The sequence below is a fragment of the Octopus sinensis genome, linkage group LG4 (assembly GCF_006345805.1).
Source record: "Octopus sinensis linkage group LG4, ASM634580v1, whole genome shotgun sequence".
Lineage (NCBI taxonomy): Eukaryota > Metazoa > Mollusca > Cephalopoda > Octopoda > Octopodidae > Octopus > Octopus sinensis.
Window position 1 is genome coordinate 32,918,280 of NC_043000.1, and position 13,180 is coordinate 32,931,459.

The window sequence follows — 13,180 nt, forward strand, 5'->3', positions numbered from 1 at the left end:
TTATCTACCCTTTTCTCCGCAAGAAGTATACCCACACCCCCAACCCCGTCAGTGTTCCCTGCCCAGAAAATCTTGTACCTGTGTTCTTTGCCTGTGAGGAACCTAGCAGAACCACCTCTCTACCTAACTTCTTGGATGCAGCACATATCAACACATCTCCGTTCAAGCATCTCAACAATCTCACCAGATCTACCTTTCAGTGTGCCGACGTTGAGAGTGCCCACCCTGAGGGTGTGGGAGGTATGGGGCCTTGAAACCCTGGAGCGGGGGACAGCAGCATTAAAAAAATAATGCAAACAAGAGGTGCTGAGTGAACTGAACCAATTCTTTACTTCATAAAAACAAGAAATGAAAACCAAAATCTCTTACCCTCTCATGTTTCTTTTTCCGGAGACTTCCATAAATCTTGTTAGATTTCTGAAATGTAGAAATATTTGTCAAAGGTCAAAAATGATGTTTTTAGAGAAAAAAACTTGGTGTTTAACAATTAAGGGAATTAACCAAAATCTAGCAGACATTACCTTACAAAAAAATCGTCGATCAGTTTTGGCTGGATTGTATGATGCAAGGTAAGCAGCAATTAATAGATATTTAGAATAAAATGGTAATTCCAAATGATTACGACCTGCAAGGAAAACGGAAAAATTTCATTAGGGTCAAAGATCAGCACAAAACCAGAAATAGACAAATAAATTGATCTCCCAGTACATGACTGGTATTTTATTGAATTTGCAAGGTTAAATATTGACTTTAGTGGAATTTGAAGACAGAATATAAAATGCTGGATGAAACACCACAAGGCATTTTGTTCAAATCTTTAACAATTCTATAAATTCACTGCTTTAATTTTGGCACAAAGTTACACATAGGCAGGATATTGATAGAATTCTTTGAAATGATTTATTACTGCTGCAACTCCAACCACCACCACGGTCACTACTACTACGACCAACAGTCACTGCTACTACTGCTATTTCGGCCACTGGTCATTTAGCCAACGAATCTAGTCAACACACAAGACAACTATTATGCTTCCCCTCACAAAAAAGCACCATGTTGAGACTAGTAAGAAACAATTATGAACTTTTTTATTACACTTAACTTTTAAATATATTTTTGATAAGGTTCGTATTTTTCAAGAAGAAACGAAACATGTAGAATTTCTAAGAAAATTAAAATTTATCTTATGTAGTGGCATTTTCAAATTTCTTATATATATATATATATATATATATATATATAGTTATGTAAGAATGTATCAGAGTACAGTATAAAGTTTGTTCACCTTCAGGTTTACCCTGTGCTATCCAGTCGTCGTATTAGGTCTGCATTAGGGCATCTATCATGTGTGAATAGGGAAGTGGAGAAATTGGAGTCAACAAGAAAGAGTACAGTTGGACATCTATTTTCAATCACCACAATTATTTCTACGCAATGTAGTTCTTCAGGCATGTAGGTACTTGAGCAGGTAACTGTTTCCCTGCATTACAAGATCTAGTTGAGTTTCCTCAGGTGATATGTAAGTATTTTGTCCATAAATTTCAATTCTCAGCTTCAAGAGCTTCCACTCTGTCCGTCGTGGCCTGAATTTAGTAGTAGCCACTGAGTTTATCAAGGTGTGTTGTTGCGAAGGACTGTTGGCAAACTGCTTTGAATGTGTAGATGTAGTGAGATGGTTTTTTTCCAGTATATATATATAAATCAATGATAATTTTGATTAGGCATAGTGATACTAGTAACTGGTAGTTAGGATTCAATATGCTTGATGCTTTACAGTAAAAGTGTCAGGAAAGTAAATGGCATAATATTAATGAATGAATGACAAGAGAACAGGAATCATGTAATTTGTTTCTGCTGTAAACATTACTCTCAGGGCTGAGTGCAGGGAAATAACTCCTGTTGTCTTGTCAGTCACTAACACACACACACACAGACATACCAGTAGGACTGCATCAGGCATGGCCATTTGGTTGTGGAGTTGGCCTTGATATCTTGTGGTTCTGAATTCAATCCTACTTCACAGCATTTGACTGTCCCCACCTTAGGTGGATCCAAGCCTTGTGAGTGAAATTAAGAAGACAGACAAAGAGGGTTTGTCACTGAGATGCTTTAAAGCATCTTCCTCCCACAAACTGCTGAAAGCCATGGATCCCACACTACCTCTTTCTTACTAATACATATAAAACACCAAGGAAGGAGAAAACTGACCTTGAATGGAATGTAACTGCAGTGCCATCTGTTGGCCAGAGTTTGTATCCTGTTGCATCTTCTCCCATTGTGCACTGGAACAAGAGAAATGATATGAAGTTTAAGGGACCAGCTTAGTACAGAAGTTAAATGGTAGAACCAATACTCAATGATTCTGTAGATTAGGGATTACTGAAGAAACATTTGGGGAATTTGACCTCCTGCAAGTGTGTATAAGGATAGGCCAGCATCTTGAGCCCTTTTCCTTTTCAATGACTAACTCAGTTAAAAGGGTTTCCAAGGAAGCAAGCACAACTTAATGAAATACTTGTCAAAAATTCACTGTCAATTATACAGTGACCCAATGTCAACTAGTCAATGCTCTCACTGTCAATAATACACTTCAGCTATTGTTAGTTACATGACACTGAACCCGTTGCTTCTAATGCAGCAGGAGCAGAGCACCAGCCATGGAATCTATTTAAAAGCTGGAATGAGCCATCTGACCGTTGTGTGTCTTGGCCCCGAAACACAACACTGCTATGGTGATATGATATGGCATCACATATTCTTTGATACAGTTACCATGTCTAGCAATGTGCTGTGTCTATGACCAGCATGTTTGACTCTCACTGGCACTGGTTATTCATCTGTAAATGACCATGGATAGTGGTCAGAGATTTCAGAAATGATGTCACTGTATGCCAAAGAGATATTTCATTGGCTTCCAGTGTTAAAGGTTAGGTTCTTAGTACCTTTGGACCTTCCAAATACCAATAAGAAAACTTCAGTCAGATTTGTGTCAGGGTTGGTTAATTACTCTTTAATTATTCAAGGGTGCTGCACAGTGGGATTGAACCCAGAACAATGTGGTTGGGAGCAAACTTCTTACCACACAGCTACGCCTGCACCTTGAAAGTTAAATAACATTTTGGGCTCATCCGGGATTCGATCCCGGGACCTCTCGCACCCTAAGTGAAAATCATACCCCTAGATCAACGAGCTAATCAACCATGGGAGAATGTTACAATGGGCTGCAAAAACAGAGGAATAAAACTGATGTGAAATTAACCCTTTTCATACTGTTTTTCTACAGAAGAACACTTTTTTTTTCAATTCATTTTGAAAATAAAGAAAAATTTAGTGAAATAAGTTCATCCAAATTAATCTGGAGTTTGGAACAAAAATCAGAAAGAAATTTTGATTAAAGATTTTAGTTTAGATCACTTGAAAGCAGGAATTTTGTCTTGTAGAACAAAGGGCTGCTATCAATAGGGTTAAGGGCTTGACTTTATTTGACAGCAAAATGGAGAATTGTAAGGAAGGGAATATATACGGGATGCTGAACTCACCTTGAAACTTCTCGTAAATAAACAGTTTGAAGAGCTTTTTTGAGATGTGGTTCAATATTCTTCCATAATTTCCGACTGTCATTCATGGTGGCTGTTGTTACACAAAGACAAAAATCATGAAACCACGAACAACAATTTGGTTTTATTTCTCATTTATTAAAACCTATTTCAAATTGCAGCCATCATCATCATAATCATTTCCTTGTTTGTTTTTCTACATGGGCCCAGGGTGAATGACCCAGTGAGACAGCATTAACCCACTTATTAGATCATCGTAATTTAATGTCAGCTTTCCATGCTGGCATGGGTTGAACAATTTGACTGAAAACTGTTAAGCCGGTGGGCTGGGCTGCACCAGGTTCCATTCTGATTTGTCATGGTTTCTATGGCTGGATGTCCTTCCTAATGCCAGCCACTCCGAGAGTGTAATGGGTGTCTTTTATGTGCCAATGATTTGAAATTGGCATCAGCCACGACTAGTCTTATTTGGCTTGGTATGTCTACACAAATATGGTGTATCACCAAAGGTTTTGGTCACCTGTCACTGCTTCCATGAGGCCCAATGCATGAATGGTGCTTTTTATGTGCCACCGGCATTGGTGCCAGTCAGGTGGCACTGGCACCAGCCACAACTATGATTAAAATCCCCTACGTCCACGTAAACAGGAAACAGTCGTAACTAATAAAATAGTAATGACTATTTCATGGCTAACTTCCCATCACCAGCATGAACATACAAACCAGACTTGTATGCTTCCTACATGGTTCCACATTCAGTTCCACCACACGGCACCTTGGGGAATTGTCTTCTGTTACAGCACTTGGCCAACAAAACCTGGTGACTGGCCTGTTGTGCATGTGTGTGTGTGTGTGTGTGTGTGCGTGTGTGCGCATCTCTTTGTCTCGACACTGTGTGACAGAGGCAAATGAGTGTCATTGCCACACAAAGAATGTCATTCGTTTTCAATATTCTGTGAAAGTGTGTCTGGTTGTGAAGAATTATTACATTGCTTGGAAACAAGTGAAGGTCGACAACAAGAATGGCATCTAGCCAAAGAGAGACACCTTAGAATATTCCATCTGACCCATGCAAGCAAGGAGAAGCATGATGATAATATACTCACAAACACATGCAGACACAAATATGCATACATACATGTGTGCGTGTATATTAATTCTTGAACATCAGCGTCATGTTGTCAAGTTGGAATTTCTTTAAAGTTCTGTTAGTTAAGTGTTCAGTGAAACCCTATTTTAAAACACTGATTTTCACCAAACCTTAACTAAATGATATGCATCCTAAATATATATATATTTATGCAGGCCATATATATATATATATATATATATATATATAGGAAGGGCATCCAGCTGTAGAAACTCTGCCAGATCAGAGTCTGGTGCAGCCTCAGTCAAATCGTCTAACCCATGCTAGCATGGAAAGCAGACGTTAAACGATGATGATGATATATATATATTCATACATACACACACACGAGTGCACATAAGTATGTTCTACAGTTGTCAGCAGCCATCCATTATTAAAATTTACAAATCTGAATATTTGAAAAGAAGTTTTTGTGTCACTTGGATAGGGTTCTGTAAGCTACCAGCATTTTGATGCTAAGCAGAAAATACATCGCAAACCATATTTCCCATAAATTCTTTACTAGAAGTCTTCGATTCATCAATTCCTGGCAGCATTTCTTCTCCGGTTAAATTCGTTACCAATTTTATAACAACGCAGTTATCTCCCTTACATGACGTTTACTTTCTTTCTCAGTTTTATTTTTCACTGTTCTTCAACTGAAATATTTTTGGGTCTGGACAGTTGGCTGAACTATTTGCAAACCATTTCGTTTTCGGATTTGGTTTGCAAGATTCTTTATGTGAGTTCGCGTGTTGAAGCATATTCTGTTGTGTCTGGGGAGAGTCATTTTCTTTTTGTGCCTTATAATTTAACACACTCACCGGTAAAATTTCCACTTATTTCTTATTTTTATTTTCCTAAAATTTTCGTTGTGTCTTGCAACCTTTTCAATAGTTTTGACTATTGAAAAACTATCGAAAAGTTTGCAACACGCAACGAAAACTTTAGGAAAATAAAAATAAGAAATAAGTGGAAATTTTACCGGTGAGTGTGTTAAATTATAAGGCACAAAAAAGAAAATGACTCTCCCCAGACACAACAGTATTTGCAAACCAGTTTCACCAATATTGAAGTCAGCCTGCAACCAATAAAAAAGGCAACCTCTCTCTTGGCTGAAGTTTGCTGGGGTGTAGTACAAGACTGATTCCACAGCAACTGGGTGTCTGGAACTATTCATGGAAACTAGCTTCCTACATTTCTATTGGGGTTGCTTTAAAATAGCTGAAGAGTGTGGAGTGGGTGATGAGAGGTTCAGGTATGTGTTGGAGGGGTTTGAGTGTGAAAGGTTAAGAATGAGTGAAAGTTGGTCCCATTTGAGTAGAATCATGGAGAGTTTAAAACAAGTACCAGAAACTTCGTTTTGCAACATCTTACATTTGAATTTCTTAACATCTTCTCAAAGACTCCAGTGTACATTATATCCTATCTTACTCATAAAAATTTAACAAATTGTGACAGAAAAGGCTAACAGCCATCAATTGCTCACAGGTCCATAAATGTATTAAACTCAAAACAATTTTTTTAGAAAAGGTGTAAGATCACAGGGTACCCCAGTGACCCTGTGGGTCACTATCCACCTGTTACCTACCCCTGGTTTAGAAGGAACAGCGAAGAGGTGAGTATGTAAGGAATAAATGTGATAAATAGATACATTCTACAATCCTGGTCATGTGTATCTGTACATTTGCCCACAAAAGTTTATAATTTCAAACTCCAGAATTTGGTTAATTTCATTTCATGTCTTCATTATCATCGACATAGTGTATTACTGGTAGTTAACCATTGTCAATGAAATAAGCATCAACAAGAGTGACGCATCTATCATGTAGCAATGGGTTCCACTGACCAACAGGATCAGACGAGACAGAGCAGTGCATTGAGCTCCAATATCACCTGTCATTTAGCTTAATTAAACCTTGTCCAATCAAGTGAAACCCTCGTTATAATTCCTGATCAATCTCACATTTGAAATAGTTGCAACAGTCACAGACAGTCCAAATGGACACGTCTTTTATTTCTCTTGTGTCAAGAATTGTGGTAAAAAAATTGTCAAGGAAAACTGACAAAAACTTAAAACAAAATTGAGAAGAAGATAGAGGATGAAGGTGCTCCAACATGGCCAGAACCCCGTTGGAAGCTTATAAAAGGACAGTGTAATAAAAGAGAACTAGAAAATACACAAAACATACCTTCACCATTTTTCAGGGGTTCTAAAAACTTCTCTAAGTTAATGGAAGCCTGGAAAACAAACAAACAAAAACTATTGATTATAACTAAAACATTATTATAACTAGTATTGGTAGAAAAACTGTTGGTTCTAAGATTATTCCATATGATAACCATATATGCTTCTTAGAGCTAATGGGAGTTCATTGGCAGGAACAAAACATACAGCAGTCTTGGACAGTTGCTAACATACTTCATAACTTAACTGTTGCTATTCCAACAGAAATTCTAAACATCTCAAACCATGATGACACACTCATCATCATCATCTTTATCAATTTCATGCCCACTTTTCCAAGAGTTTTCTATGGCTCGATGCCCTTTGTGTTACCAATCCTCACCTGTTTCCAAGAAAGGTAATTATTTCCTCATCATTCCACAGAAAATTGAAAATGGATGGTACCATTTTGGTTTACTGCATACAATGGGCTTCTTTCAGTTTTCATTGACCAAATCAACTCACACAGCTGAGGTTAGCCTGGGGCTATAGTAGAAGACATTTGTCCAAGGTACAGCACAGTGAAACTGAATTCTAAACCATGCAAGCCGGGGAAAAAAAACACTTCTTAACCATACACCCAGTCATGCCTGCACCTATTAATTGTAAATCTGAGATCAAATACTTTACATGTGAAAACATAGGTGCTGGTATGGCTCTGTAGTAAGAAGCATGCTTAGTAACCAAATGGTTCTGGTTTCAGTCCCACTGCATGGCATCTTGGGCAAATGTCTTCTACTACAGCCTGAGGCTGACCAAAACCTTGTGAGTGGATTTGGTAGATGGAAACTGAAAGAAGCCCATCATGTGCATGTGTGTTTGACCTCCCCACCACTGCTTGACAACCGGTGCTGGTGCGTTTACATCCCTGTGACTTAGCGGTTCAGCAAAAGAGACCGACAGAATAAGTACGAAGCTTTAAAAAAAAGTACTGAAGTTGATTCATTTGCCTAAGAATTCTTCAGGTTGGTGCCCCAACATGGCCACACACACACACAAACAAGCAGACATTGAGTTTTGGCTGAATCTCCATGCCGGTGGCACGTAAAAAGCACCCACTACACTCTCGGAGTGGTTGGTGTTAGGAAGGGCATCCAGCTGTAGAAACACTGCCAGATCAGACTGGAGCCTGGTGCAGCCTCCTGGCTTCCCAGACCCCGGCTGAACCGTCCAACCCATGCTAGCATGGAAAACGGACGTTAAACGATGATGATGATGAATTCAAGCTAAAACCAAAAAAGGCTGAGGTTTGTATGCCATGAGAAAAAGCAGAAGCTAAAATTTGGGGCAGAGTGTTTTCATAAAGAAATCCATTTTGCCTTCAGATTCAGTGAAGGGCCTCACCCAAACCCTTAGTCCCCATTCCATTTCATGACGTAAAACCATAAACACTTTCCTTTCTATTTTCACCACATGACCATCACTAACTTACCATTTTACTCTACTGACTCTGTGGAAAGCGCCATCCCTTAACAGTCTTTAGGGGTTTAAATGGTGTTGCATTACAAACCACAACTATTCTTTGGTCTGAGTTTCATGGACTGTGATCCAGCTGGAGCACTTCCTTGTAGGGTTTTAGCTAAGTCAACTCCAGTACTAACCTGAAACCATGTAGTTGTAAAGTGAACTTCACACAGCCATGCCTGAATATTGATTATTGATTTTGATAAATTATCGATTCCAAACAAAACAGAAATGTCTTTTATTTTAAATGATTGGAAGGAAGGTTAAAAGAATCAGAAAATCTTTTAAGTAATTTACGAACCAAATGTCGAAGCTCTTTCAGGTCTCGGCAGACATAATAAAAGACACTTAACACCAAGCTGATGTAAGTGTCATACAATTCCTTTGGGTATTCCTTTGGATGGTCGAGAGACATAATTTCCAAGATCTCCTCTGTGGAAATAAAAACAAATAAGGAATTTGGAAGTTTGGCGGTTAATCATTAAATATTTTAGAAACAACAGAGTCTGGCAGTTAATTATTAAATATTTTAGAAACAACAGAGTCTGGCAGTTAATTATTAAATATTTTAGAAACAACAGGCGTAGGAGTGGCTGTGTGGTAAGTAGCTTGCTTACCAGCCACATGGTCTCGGGTTCATTCCCATTGCATGGCACCTTGGGCAAGTGTCTTCTACTGCGTGGCACCTTGGACAGGTGTCTTCTACTATAACCTCAGCCCGACCAAAGCATTGTGAGTGGATTTGGTAAACGGAAACTGAAAGAAGCCCATCGTATATATGTGTGTATATATATATATATATATGTATATGTATGTGTGTGTTTGTGTGTCTGCGTTTGTCCCCCAACATCGCTTGACAACCGATGCTGGTTTGCTTACATCCCCGTAACATAGCAGTTTGGCAAAAGAGACTGATAGAATAAGTACTAGGCTTCCAAAGAATAAGTCCTGGGGTTGATTTGCTCAACTAAAGGCGGAGCTCCAGCATGGCCACAGTCAAATGACTGAAACAGATAAAAGAGTAAGAGTAAAGAGATGTAACATTAAGTCCAACCTTTCTGAGAACATCCGTAGAGAGGAGTCACCATTGCACCAGAAACAGATTTCCTTAAATGGCAAGGGGGATTGCCAGAGGCAGCAGATAGTGTCTGTTACCTAGGTGACCAAATTAGCAGTGGAAGAGAATGCTCTGAAAGCATTAGTCACAAGAACGAGGAGAACCGACTGGAGAAAATTCAGAGAGATATTATCTCTGTTGGTAACAGAAGGTCTCTGTCTCAGAATGGAAGCAGATTGTATGATGCTAGCAGAGAAATGGCAATGCTACATGGTAGTGAAATGTGGGCTGTGAATGCATGTTCCAGTGGATGTGCAACATCAGTGTGCATGTATGGCAAAGTGTAAATGTGTTGAGATAAAAATTGGTTATAAGAGGCATCAGATGTAGTGTGCAAGAGAGAAGACTGTACTGGTATGGTCATGTGATGCATATGGATGCAGTCAGCTGCATGAAGATGTGCCAATTTCTAAATGTGGAGGTGGCATGTAAAAAGCACCCACTACACTCATGGAGTGGTTGGCATTAGGAAGGGCATCCAGCTGTAGAAACACTGCCAGATCAGACTGGAACCTGGTGCAGCCTCCTGGCTTCCCAGACCCTGGTCAAAATGTCCAACCCGTGCTAGCACGGAAAACGGACGTTAAACGATGATGATGATGATGATGCTGAACCTGTGGAAGAGGAAGACCCAGGAAGACATAGGATGAAATGGTGAGAAATGAACTTCAGATGTTGAGCCTCACAGAAGAGATGACAAACGCCTGCGATGATTGGTGATTGAGAAGACCCATCAAGCTAAATAAGACCTAGTGGGTTCTACTGAGAGTTGAACCTGAGACAGTAAAGTACCATATGTCTAAATGTTGGAGATGGGTTGTGAGCAATCATCATCATCGTTTAACGTCCGCTTTCCATGCTAGCATGGGTTGGACGAATGACTGAGGGCTGGTGAACCAGATGGCTGCACCAGGCTTCAATCTTGATCTAGCAGAGTTTCTACAATTGGATTCCCTTCCTAACGTCAACCACTCCGTGAGTGTAGTGGGTGCTTTTATGTGCCACCAACACAGGGCCAGTCAGGCGGTACTGGCAATGACCTCACTCGAATCTTTTACACATGCTACCGGCACAGGTGCCAGTAAGGCGATGCTGGTAACGATCATGCTTGAATGGTGCCCTTTTACGTGCCACTGGCACAGAGGCCAGATAGACTCTCTGGCAACGATCACACTCGGATGGTGCCCTTAATACCCTACTAGCATGGGGCTTGAGTGCCAGTAATGCGACGCTGGTAACGATCATGCTCGAATGGTGCCTTTTAAGTGCCACTGGCATGGAAGCCGGTTAGCCGCTCTGTCAATGATCACACTCGTATGGTGCTCTTTGCACCTTGCTAGCATGGACGCCAGTCATCGAATTTGATTTTGAATTTTCTGGATTAATTATTTTAATTGAGAAATACAGGTCTTGAGTTAAAATCCAGTCAAGGACAATTTAGACATCCAAGATTAAGATAACTGATAACAATTTGAGTAGAAATTAATTAAAACCTTTGTAGACATGATATTTTGTAAATCTATGATTTAAAGAAGGATGTTTAAGGTGTGGGAAACTGTATGCCACCCTCTGAGTGTCTTGTTTCCCTGGGCATGGACACATTACAGCTCTGATGTCTGGCAACTAACTTGGTAGACACCCACGAGATTATCCACCATCTTTTCAACAACAGCCCTGGACATCTTTTTGAATTCCATATGTCTAACTCTCATAGACATCATCATCATCGTTTAACATCCGTTTTCCATGCTGGCATGGGTTTGATGGTTCGACCGGGGTCTGGGAAGCCAGGAGGCTGCACCAGGCTCCAGTCTGATCTGGCAGTGTTTCTACAGCTGGATGCCCTTCCTAACTCCAACCACTCCGTGAGTGTAGTGGGTGCTTTTTACGTGCCACCGGCATGGACGCCAGTCAGGTGGCGCTGGCAACTGCCACGTTTGGATGGTGCTTTTAACGTGTTACCGGCACGGGTATCTTAACTACAATTTCCATTTGATTTTCATTTTCATGTTGGTGTTAACGTACTTGACTCAATAGGTCTCCTCAAGAACAGTGGGTCACTCTACGATCCAAGGTTAGCACAGCAGGCCGTCCTGCGAGCCATGGACTCACTTCATTTGTCGGGTGTTCGAAGTCAAGAACATGCTTACAAAATCAAAAGCAACACAGCAGACTTTTGGAAACATTTGTTGACACTCAGAATTGCTGAACCATGGAATAAACTATTTGCATCGCCTGTTAGCTGTTAGGATACTGTATCCTTCAAAACTTCCATGCTTCTCAAAATTCATCAAGACTACACCAGACATTCTTTTCCTTTTTTTTATGATTCATTTACCGTTCCATTTCCTATCTTTCTGTGCATCATTCTATGTCCATGCACTTTTGGTTTCCTTTTCTGATGAGCTGTAGCACACCTGGGCACTGTATACAATAAGTTCATCATCATCATCACATTTCTCAGCCTGATTGTATGTAGATATCTTTTGATCAAAAGTGCCTTGACTATTGTTATTAATAATGCAGTCAGCTGGCAGTATCGTTAGCACGCCAGACAAAATGCTTAGCGGTATTTCGCCCGTCACTACATTTTGAGTTAAAATTTCACCAAGGTTGACTTTACCATTCATCCTTTTGAGGTTGATAAAATTAGTACCAGTTGAGTACTGGGGTCGATGTAATCAACTATCCTCCTCCCCTTAAATTTCAGGCCTTGTGCTTAAAATAGAAAGGATTATTATTATGATTATTATTATAATATAATTTTAGGGCAAAATAAATTCAACTGTTTAACTATCTTTAACAATAAGATTGGGTGGCAGATGAAAGGAGATTTGGTAAATGTAGAAACTTACCTCTTGAATAATCAGGGAAGTGGATAATATACGGCTCGTAGGTTCCAGTGTTGCAACGGAATTTTTCCCAAACAATATCAGTGAGAAGAATAACAGAAATATTCAGATTGGTCTGAAAGATATCAAGACATACAGATCAGAAAATATAAAGCTTAAGGAACAGGACATGACACACTTGCACAACAAGACAGGAACAGGGATCACCAGCTGATAGTCTCTAGTCTTCCGGATATTCATCTTCTTGTAGCTTGTGAGTAAAATCTAAGACCTCAACACCACCACCTCTATCTCCATTGCAGCTACTCCCATCTACCCTCACACAGTGTGGGGTATCCATGTATCTCCTTTGTATCAAGACACCTATGCTTGTCCCTCAATACCTGGCATAAAGCCACCACTTTGCCATCTCTCAAATGCACTCCTACTCAGTCAAAGGCCCCCCCCTCTTCCTTTCCATTGTCTTGCGAGTTTCTTGGTGACCTCACTGGTGCTGGTGATAGGAATCAAATCACCCAGTACGTACTGGAAAAGTGGTTGGCATTAGGAAGGGCATCCAGCCATAGAAGCCATGCCACAACAGACATAGGGGCTTGACACAGATTCTGTGACTTATTGGACCCTGTCAGACAGTAGTCCAACCCATGCCAGCATGGAAAACTGAGGCTCAATGATGATAAAGCAGACACATGGATCGTGTGTGTGTGTGTCTGTCTACATACACACATACATACATACATACATACATAATTATACATGAGATGTTACAGTATACGAAACTTGGCCATTATTTGCCAATGTGTCTGACCTCAGAGAACACCTGGATGGAAAGCA

General features: G+C 40.0%; 1 protein-coding gene across 6 annotated transcripts in view; it reads right to left on the reverse strand.

Annotated features, from left to right (window-relative positions):
* LOC115210962 (origin recognition complex subunit 5-like) overlaps nucleotides 1-13,180 on the reverse strand; it is an 82,385-nt gene that overhangs the window by 15,557 nt on the left and 53,648 nt on the right. For all 6 annotated transcript variants that reach the window (XM_036501958.1, XM_029779785.2, XM_036501955.1 and 3 more), the window contains exons 6-12: nucleotides 12,350-12,461; nucleotides 8,679-8,809; nucleotides 6,879-6,927; nucleotides 3,540-3,630; nucleotides 2,209-2,282; nucleotides 522-625; nucleotides 370-417 (exon numbers count right to left, since the gene is read on the reverse strand). In XM_036501958.1, coding sequence (XP_036357851.1) covers nucleotides 370-417; nucleotides 522-625; nucleotides 2,209-2,282; nucleotides 3,540-3,630; nucleotides 6,879-6,927; nucleotides 8,679-8,809; nucleotides 12,350-12,461 — 609 coding nt within the window. The remainder of the gene's footprint in view (nucleotides 1-369; nucleotides 418-521; nucleotides 626-2,208; nucleotides 2,283-3,539; nucleotides 3,631-6,878; nucleotides 6,928-8,678; nucleotides 8,810-12,349; nucleotides 12,462-13,180) is intronic.